General features: G+C 48.1%; 1 protein-coding gene across 2 annotated transcripts in view; it reads right to left on the bottom strand.

The window, feature by feature from the left end:
* Window positions 1–6,538: 6,538 nt before the first annotated feature.
* Window positions 6,539–9,940, bottom strand: part of SORL1 (sortilin related receptor 1) — a 46,721-nt gene continuing 43,319 nt past the window's right edge. For both annotated transcript variants that reach the window (XM_032709481.1, XM_032709482.1), the window contains exons 46-48: window positions 9,700–9,892; window positions 9,344–9,556; window positions 6,539–8,053 (exon numbers count right to left, since the gene is read on the bottom strand). In XM_032709481.1, the coding sequence (XP_032565372.1) occupies window positions 7,986–8,053; window positions 9,344–9,556; window positions 9,700–9,892 (474 nt within the window). In that variant the 3' untranslated portion in view covers window positions 6,539–7,985. The remainder of the gene's footprint in view (window positions 8,054–9,343; window positions 9,557–9,699; window positions 9,893–9,940) is intronic.

Raw genomic sequence — 9,940 nt, 5'->3', positions numbered from 1 at the left:
TCCCAGGAGATCTGGTCTCGGAACAAACAGCTCGCCATCCTCGTGTGGCTCTTGGTTGGGAGGTTAAATGAGTTTAGGAGGAAAAGTACATTTGAGGATGGGGTTGATCCAAATGGATGAGCCAACCACGCTATTGTCTTTCCCATCCCTCAGTCTGCCATGGTGATTTCCTGGGTACAGAGACATGCTGGCTGGGAGTTACTCAGAGCTGCTGCAAAGGGGAGCTGGGTTGAAAACGAAGCTGGTCTTGTGACTGAGTGCACAACTGGGAATTGGCCCCTGGGCTTCTGTTCCTGGCTTTCTCAGGGATCTCAAGAAGCCCCGGCAGGGGGGAAAGGAAAGCTGTGTCATTTTAGAAACCCAGTGCCAGACCAGCAGCCCTCAGAGGGGGAGTTTGGAGAGCGCTGGGAGAGGACCTGCCGTGCTGGCAGCATGAGCAGAGCCTTGGAAAGCGGCTTGGGAAAGGGGTGCTAACAAAGCAGAGATGCTTGGCGAGGTCTCCTGTGCAGCCTGCAGCACGGGCTGTGTGGCTCTGAAGGCAGAGTGTGTGCTCCAGGAGCAGGAGGGGGCTGGCTGGCTGCAGGGGGGATGTTCTCACCCACATCACGGCCCTTGGGATTCGTTTCACGTAGGCTCTGGTGTCTTACAGTCACAAGCCTGGCTGTGAGGTGGTTGCCTCGAGTTCTCTTTATAGCAAAGAGAGTCTGACCTATTTTAAGACAAGGGGAAGCACTCCCTGAACTGCTGTGCCTCATCCTTGGCTGCAGACAAAGCCTGGAGTGACCCTCTCAGCCTGGGCAGAGATGAATCCTGCCTAATGCTACATAGAGCCCAGACCAGGAGGAACCTCCAACCTCTTCTCCATCTTCTTGCCATTGCCCTTGGAGATATCAGGCTTGGGGAAATAGAGAATACACAGGCAGACATTCTTGCGGTGGAAGGGGAATGAAAAAGTGTAGAAAAATCTTTAAGAATGGCTCATTCAGGTCCTAAATTCCCATTCAGGTTCTGAATTCCTCCTTAGAGGGTATCTGCTTCCCTCCACTGGCTACAGAAAGATCCAGAGAAAACAAGCCTTCTTTTTTTTGGCTGAGCCACCCAGGAGATGTGAGGCTTGGTGATGTGAATGTCACTTGCTGTCCACCTCTGCCTCAGATCCTCCATCTCTAAAATGTTCCCCTCCAGTACAGCCAGTGACAGATTGTAACCAGCTTCAGGATGTATTTAATTAACTCCTGCTTAGCTCACACCCCCATTCCCATTCCCTGACTGTCTTCCTGGCCTTCCTTCCCAAGTCACTATCATAAAAAAGGCCCTTTTTTATGACCCTCCATCATCCTCCAGAGCTGTGGGATTTTTTTCAGCACAACCCCACTCAGGTGTTCTGACAAATCAGAGGTCAGGGCTGCTCCCTGGTTTGCTCTGTGGGGCCTGGGCAGAGCAAATCTGCTGGGCAGGTTGCCAGCCCAGCTATGAGGGTTGGAGGATGTGGGCTCCTGGATGCCTATAATTTACAGGGAAGGAATAAACCACACATCCTGGAAGATGCCATTTTTCCTGCATCCCACATTTGGCAGGTTGAGAGGTCTGTGGCAGGAGCCAAGATGTTGATGGTTAGCATGAGCCTTTCCTTCCAAAAACCCTCTCTCCCTTCCTTAGAGCAGGGGCTGGGCTATCTGGGAGCTCTTGGCTCCTCCATCCCAAAATCCAGCTTGAGTTCTGCAGCGAAATATCCTCAGTTATTTCGTCTTCCCTGCTGAGAAAGGCTAAACACAATGGTTCAGGAGTCTGGCACAGGACACTGGGATTGCTTATTCAAAGGAGGAGCAGCGAGCCAGAACTTCAGCTGCTCTCCCTCAAGATCAGAGCCTGTGTCTTTTGTGGAATGCTTAACCCATGCTGGGAAGGGCTTTTCCAGTCTTGGCCTTGCTGTATTTCCACCTGGCTTCCTTGCTCCTGCATTTCCCCTCCCTGTATCCGCTGGAAGCTGCCCCTGATTTTATTTGTGAGAGAAAAGTGTATTTTCAGGAGCAGCAGAGTGGAGGGAGCCTGGATCCAGGCCTCCTGCATGGGTTTGTGCCATGTGCTCCAACCAGAGCTCCTCCAGCAACTGGAATCTTCCTCCCTGGTGGGTTCTCATATGCATCACAGTGGGAAAAAATGTTACAACTTGCCATGTTGAAGGCTGTAAATAAAGGATTAGGGGGGAAAATCTTTCCTGCCTGTAAAGATCTGCAGGTTTTTAAGGAGAGGAAGAAAATCCTGGTGGAATAGAAGTTTTCTCAGTGACAGCACCGAAGCTTCAGAGTCACGTTGACTCCTCTAACAGAAAAGTAGGTGCCTGGGAAGGAGGTGTAACTTCTTGTGCCTCCCGGGGGGATCAATCTATTCCAGCAACAGTAGGGAAAAATCAGCTTCATTCCTGACAGAGGGGCAACGGGGAGGAAGGAATGGCTGTTTGCTAATGTTGCCTTGAGCTAAACGTTAATGAAGTGCAACACTTAAAGATGCCTGCACGCCTCAATTATGTCCACCAAGATCACGTGTTGCCTTTCCAATTATCTGGGCTGAGAAATGAGGGACGTGTGAAGAGACTGCTGCCTGCTCATTACCTCTCCCTGCCAGGAGCCATCCTGCTTGCTCAGGTGTCAGCTGTACCTGCTCCAAGCACCAGCAGTGCAGACACTGTTAGCAGGGATGGCATCGGTGTGGAAGTGGGTTTTAAGCAGGGAAAATATGTGTGATGTGAGCAGCAAGCCAGGCTTAACGCTGGAAGGTGGTGGGAGGGGAAGCTTGGAGAGACTGGGAATGTTTTCTGGGGTCTGAGGGTGTTGCTTCCTGACCTTGGAGGAGGGGACTGAGCACCAGCCAGAGACGTGACTGTGTTATGAATGTCAGGGGCACCTTCCCACAGCTCAGTTTTCCTGATTCTGATCATCCTTGTCCTATCTCTGCAGTTTCACCAGCAACTGTAGTGACAGGACAAGGGGGAATGGCTTCAAACTGACAGAGAGCAGGTTTAGATTAAATGTTAGGAAGAAATTCTTTGTTGTGTGAGAGGTGAGGCCCTGGCACAGGTTGCCCTGAGAAGCTGTGGCTGCTCCATCCCTGGAAGTGTCCAGGGCCAGGTTGGACAGGGCTTGGAGGTGGAAGGTGTCCCTGCCCATGGCAGGGGGTGGAACAAGATGATCTTTAATGTCCCTTCCAACCCATTCCACTCCATGACTTATGATCCTATTAAGTTATACCATGCATCCTTCTGCTGTAAACCAAAAATACATCCAGAGAAAAGCCTCTTTTGTATTGCACTAGACACACAGGTGTTAGGTAATAATCTCAGAAACCAGAAATTGCTTTGTTTACCCAATCCATTTTTATTATTATCATTAAGTGGGGGGAAAAAAATTGACAGACAAAAATTCCTTCAAAATTGTGCAATAATACATAGCAGAAATCAGTGAATGGAAAATAAAAAACCCCAAACAAGACACAGAGGAGCGATTCTGATGATATAATATTAAACTTCACTTAAGGAATCAGATTAAAAGTTGACACTACCTCTAAAAATCTCATTAGAGACTGGCTGCTTGTAGACTGCTGCACGTTTTGAAGGATTAATTATAATGTTACAGCTAGTTCCTGGAATGAAGATGCTCTCAGGGTCCAAGAGTAACTAAGTCATTGCACCATTTCCCTTCTCAAGTCCATTTGAAGGAGACTTGAAAGTTGTTTCAGAAAGGGTTATTTTGGTCTTTCCTGAGCACATTTTACATTTCCACCAGCAAGTAAGTGAAGTTTGTCATACACAGACTCACAGGCTCATATGCAGAGTATACTCTGTCCCTGCAAAGAGATTCTAAGCATGGAGATGCCCAGACTGGGATCTGCCCAGACTGGGATCTGCCCAGACTGGGATCTGCCCTGGGAGAGTTGCTGGCTTAGGTAGCATTTCCCTGGTGGTTTATGTGAGGCTGGGGCTGCTCTTGGTGACTCTGGAAACAGGATGAGTGAACTAATGTGGTGACCACCAAGGTGACCATCAGACACAAAGGTCCTTTGGCCACGAGGCCAAAAGATGATTATGTGGGTGTCGGGAGCCAGCTCTGCCCCTCTGCTCTCTCCTCCCCTTCTGGCTGGGTCTGGGCTCCTATATATCCATATGTAACTTGATCTCTGCCCAAAGAAAATAGTCTTTTCCCAGTCCTGGATCTGCAGCTGCCTCCTGCTAATGCTGTGTCAAGGTGGGAGCACATGGAACAAGTTATGGCAGGGTTAGACGGGGCGTGAACTCACAGCACGCCGGCTCTCCTGCAGCTGAAATATCTGCAGGCAGGCTTTTCCCCTGGGGACAACATGACACGTTTCACCCCTCTCCAAAATTCCTCTGAGTGTTTACCTGGGGTCCAGGCTGTCAGCCAAACCCCAGAGGAGCTGGAAGCTCCTGTTCCAGCTGGCTCCCGTGCGCGCCCGGAGCGGGCGCCGGGCTCCGAGGAGGTGGGTGCAGGGAGCTTTTACAGAGGTTCCAGCCAACAGATGTGATTTACTCAGGTTGAGAAAGATCCATTTTTTTTGACCTTCCATAGGGTGGTCAGATCTCCGGGCTGGAAAATGGCACCTCCTTTTTCTTTGTTGTTAAAAAAAAAAACAACCTCCCCCAAAAAACGCACAAAAAGCCTTCAGAAACCCAAAGCAACCCATGGTCCAAAACCCCACCAGATTTTAGGGTTCAACCTTTGTTCAAATGGACTTGAGAGTGCCCATGGGCATCTGTGAGAAATCTGAAATGGATGCAAGCACAAATTAACTGGAATCAGTTCCTCCTGACCAGGGTACTTTCCATACCCTTTCATTTTTTTCCCATACAGATCCAAACATTTCACTGGGTTCCTACAAAGCAAACCCAAATCACCTCCCAAAAATTAGGGCATTAGAATCATGTCACATTGCATAAGGCTACTGAAAGGAAACCAGAACAAAATATACATCCACATCCATGGACCCTATTTACAGCAGAACCCTCCCACCCCCTATATGTCTCCGTGAACAAGATTTCCGTGCTTCAAAAGTTCATAAAAATATACAATTTACCCAGGACTGCATCTAATCTGCTCAATCCCCACCTGGAGCTTAGACTTCTCTATCTATCTATCTATCTATATATATAAAATACACTAGCCCTGTGAAGTTGCTTTGCTGAGAGCACAGTGGTGATTTTTTTGCAGTGAAGGGAAAGTCTGGGAGGGCTGGGGAGTGTTACAGTACTGTCCACACGAGGAAAGCTGGGCTTTGCAGAGCCCCCAAACCCAGGCTTGACTCTGCAGACCAGGCTCAGAGGGCTCTGCTCTGCCCACCTTGGGTTAGGGAGGCACAGGTAACCAAGAGTGTTGGGTTTTGGGTCCAGTAGGACCCCAAAATGCTTCGCTCTGTACCAGCCACTGGAACAAAGGAGCCTTTAAGAGTGGCCAGGAGTGAATTGTCCCCCAGCTGCTGCTTGGAAGTCTCCAGCCAAGGGATTTCTGCAGGATTTAAAGTGGTTACAAGGATCCCCCTTGGAATCTTGCTTCGAGGCAGAGATGGGCTAAATTCTGCTCACCTTACTGGAGCAGGATTTACCCCTGGGGGAGTAAAGTATCTGTATTTAACCCCTACTAATTCTCACCAGAGAGGTACCAGCTCCTGGGATATTGTACTGTAATTTCCAGTTACCTGTGCCAAAAAGATTTGCTTTTATAAGGAAGGAGTTCAATACTCTTTATCTCTGCTTTTAGGCTTCCTTTCCTGAATCAAACTTTTGATTTATGTTTTTTCAGACTAGTTTAGCCTCTGGGTCAGATCCTGGTCTCTCTGTGTAGCTGTAACTCCAGGCAAATAGAGCTATGTGTGCTGGGTTGATTTATTCAAAATTTCAGCTCCTGAACATCACCTGACCCACTAACAAGGTAAAAATATTTTAACTCTGCAAGCTTGCTGCTACTTATAAAAATCTGATTCTAGTTTGGTCCCAGCTCTGGGGAAGGGGGGGGAAAAATCTGTCACCAGGAATGCTAACACCAGTAATTGAAAATAGAGTCAGTATTTCTATAGAGTATCAAACCATCCAGACTTCAACTTTTTTACACATTTTCTATTGTGAAATTAAACGGATCGGTCGTGTATCAAAACATAGTTGGCCTCTCTCATTTCACCTGTAGGAAGACTGCAGTTACAACCTAATTTACACAGCAAAAAATACTCTTGTTTTAAAGGGAAGGAAACAGTGTGAGAAGACAGTGTGTGCTGTATTTACTGGTGAGGGGTTTTGCATATACAGGGCACGGACAGGTGAGAGCCCTGAGCATCCGCCCCTGTCGTGGCCCTTGGGTTGGCAAGTAGTGGTGAGATTCACATTTTGCTATCAAAAAAAAATAAACCACGACAAAAAAAAGCTCAACAGTGGTATGTTGACATTGCTTGGCTCTCGTAGCCAGGATTATGTCTACTGGAAACGTGAGATGACTAGCGATGGGAAAATAATATATTTGTAGATATATATGCGTTGTTTTTTTTTTCCTTAGAGCTGAGGGTGCAACTACAGCTGCTTTTAGGAAATGCTAAGGAGGGAGGATTGAATCCCTGCTGTAAGCCAAACGAATTTAAACGTTCAGTAATCACTGCTCCGTGTGGCTGTGGAAAACCTGGAGCAAAGCCTTTCCCAGTCGTGCACACCGGAGGCTCCCCCTTCCGTCCCACCACAGTGTCAGCATCTGAGGGAAAGCTCCAGGAGGAGAGGTGTCCTCATTACCTGGGGGAGGGTGTTTTAAGGTGCTAGTGGCAAATTTTGTTGGTGTTGTTATGGATACAAACTGCAGGTTAATTAAGCCCCGTGTGAGGAGCAGCAGCTCGGTGGCTGCAGGTGCCCCCCGAGGGGGTTTGGGCAGCAGGGGAGGGTGTGAGGTGTCGTTACTGCAAACCTGGGAGTGAGGGGCAGAACTGCAAAATCTGGGTGCTGGAGCAGCACTGCAAAAGCTGCCCCATCCCTGCAAGTGTCCAAGGCCAGGTTGGAGCAACCTGGGCCAGTGGAAGGTGTCCCTGTCCGTGGCAGGGGGTGGAATGAGATGATCTTTAAGGTCCCTTCCAACCCAAACCTTTCTGTGCTGCTGCCCAGGGATAATCAGACCCCAAAACTCCTCCTGCTAATGGGCTCATGGCCTGTCACACCCACACACAAGGGTCTGCACGACCCTTTTGGCTTCCAGGTAGGGCAGCAGGGAGATAAACTCCTCCAGAAAGTTTGTGCTGCCGTGTCTGGACTTGAGCTCTGAGTTTGCTCAAAAATTGGGCCTTTTGATAAGGGAGACAAAAATATGTGAAAATAAGGATTTGTATTATCGTGGCAAGAACAATGATGGGGATGCCAAGATACTACTGCCTTGCAAGATAAAGTGGCACATGTTCTACACAATAATGTGTACAATGTCTGACGACTTTGGAAATCTGTTCACGAGCAGATTTCCCAATAAATTAACACAACAAAAATACTTCCATATAAAACAAAGTCCAAAGGATTTTTTTTTTTTTTTCCTAAAGTAAAAGCAAAACCTTCAGGGACTATATTACTTATCTCTCTCTACATATATAATCTCCTGAATTTTTTTTTTTTTAAATAAATTTATTCTTGTCTTAGAAAAATAAAACGAGTAGCCAATTTAGTCAACGGAAAATATCTCACAGACTTAAAAGCATGCCCAGCAAGCATAGCCTTGTAAGACTAAATTAATGTTAAATCAAAGCAATTTGTTACTCAACCAACCTAGTCTGCAATTCACAGTTGATTACTACAAAGTGTATTCTTAAAATTATTATTATTATTATTATTATTATTTTTTGGCCCATATAAAAATAACGTATTGCAACTCAAAGTGCATTTTTAAAATAAACAATCAACTATTTTTATCAAATAAAATATTTACACCATTTGGTTTTTTTTTACAGTCAGAGTTGCGCCCTCACGCGATGACCATGGGGACGTCATCTGAAAATCCAGTTATCATTGGGGCTTCATCGTCCTCATCCCCTGAAAAACAAACCCAGAGAGCTGTTAGGATGTTCTTAAAAGCCATATATTGTGTTTTTCCTGGTGCTCTTGCCTGTTTTTCCTGTGTTGTATTCAGGTTTTAACTGATTTGCGCTGGAGGGAGCGGTTTAAGTGAAAGCATTTTAGGGCTGGGAAAAAATTTGAGGGTTGGACTTGATGATCTTAAGGGTGTTTTGCAACCTAAATGGTTCTATGATTTATTCTAGGCCAGCTTTGTACTCTTAGGACAAAATCAAACCATAGAGATTTTAATGCCTAAGGTGGCCCAAAGCATGATAAAGTAATTCTTGCACTGATTTCATGAAAGATGTCCCCAAAGTCCTTTCTGTGACAACAAGGGATTTCATGTCCCCAAATTCCTTTCCATGACACCAAGGGATTCATGTCCCTCAGGGCTGTCCCCAAATCCATTCCATGACACCAAGGGATTCATATCCCTCAGGGCTGTTCCCAAATCCATTCCATGACACCAAGGATGTCATGTTCCTCAGGGCTGTCCTCAAATCCATCCCAGGACACCAAAGGATGTCATGTTCCTAAGGCTGTCCTCAAATCCATCCCAGGACACCAAGGGATGTCATGTCCCTAAGGCTGTCCCCAAATCCATTCCATGACACCAAGGGATGTCATATCCCTCAGGGCTGTCCCCAAATCCATCCCAGGACACCAAGGGATGTCATGTCCCTAAGGCTGTCTCCAGATCCATTCCATGACACCAAGGATGTCATGTCCCTCAGGGCTGTCCCCAGATCCATCCCAGGACACCAAGGGATTCATATCCCTCAGGGCTGTCCCCAAATCCATTCCATGACACCAAGGATGTCATGTCCCTAAGGCTGTCCCCAAATCCATCCCAGGACACCAAGGGATGTCGTGTCCCTCAGGGCTGTCCCCAAATCCATCCCAGGACACCAAGGGATGTCGTGTCCCTAAGGCTGTCCCCAAATCCATTCCATGACACCAAGGGATGTCATATCCCTCAGGGCTGTCCCCAAATGCATCCCAGGACACCAAGGATGTCATGTCCCTCAGGGCTGTCCCCAAATCCATCCCAGGACACCAAGGGATTCATGTCCCTAAGGCTGTCCCCAAATCCATTCCATGACACCAAGGATGTCATGTTCCTCAGGGCTGTCCCCAGATCCATCCCAGGACACCAAGGGATGTCATGTCCCTAAGGCTGTCCCCAGATACATCCCAGGACACCAAGGATGTCATGTCCCTCAGGGCTGTCCCCAAATCCATCCCGGGACACCAAGGGCCACGTACCTAAATCATCTCCCGAGGAGAATATGGCCGAGCCGAGGCGGGAGCTGTAGTGGCTGTTGGCAAAGGCAGTGAAGCTGTTCTGCAGCCTCCTGTGCCTCATGTACAGCACCACGAAGCCAATGCCCAGGGTCACCAGCAGCAGGAACAGCACCGGCACCACGATGGCAGCGACGTCCGTGGATCCGCCGGATTTCGCCGCAGAGGAGTCTTCACCTGCGGGGAGGGAGGGAAGGAAGTGCTGTCTTGTACCTCTTGTACCCACGGCCCATCTCTGGTGTGGGGGGCTCACATCCCTGAGTCTGTGAGGCTTTTGTGAGTCTTTGTTGAGGAGGGTGTGTGAAAAGCCAGGGACTCACCCGTTCCCAGCTCGTCGTAGAGGAGCGTGGCCGGCTCCCCACACATCTGCCCGCTGTAGAGGCACCTGGCCTGGACACTGAACGAATAGTTGTGGCCTATCTTCAGGTTGGACACCTTGAAGAAGTTCTCTGTGGTGTTGCCCAGATAAGCTGTGATGTTCATCAGGCTGTCAAACATGTGGATCTCGTAGCCCTGAGGGAGACGCAAACCCCAAATCACTCAGCTGCAGAGGGCAGGTCT

Source organism: Chiroxiphia lanceolata, chromosome 23, assembly GCF_009829145.1.
Source record: "Chiroxiphia lanceolata isolate bChiLan1 chromosome 23, bChiLan1.pri, whole genome shotgun sequence".
In the NCBI taxonomy this organism is placed as follows: Eukaryota; Metazoa; Chordata; class Aves; order Passeriformes; family Pipridae; genus Chiroxiphia; species Chiroxiphia lanceolata.
This window is presented reverse-complemented; position numbering and strand designations above follow the sequence as displayed.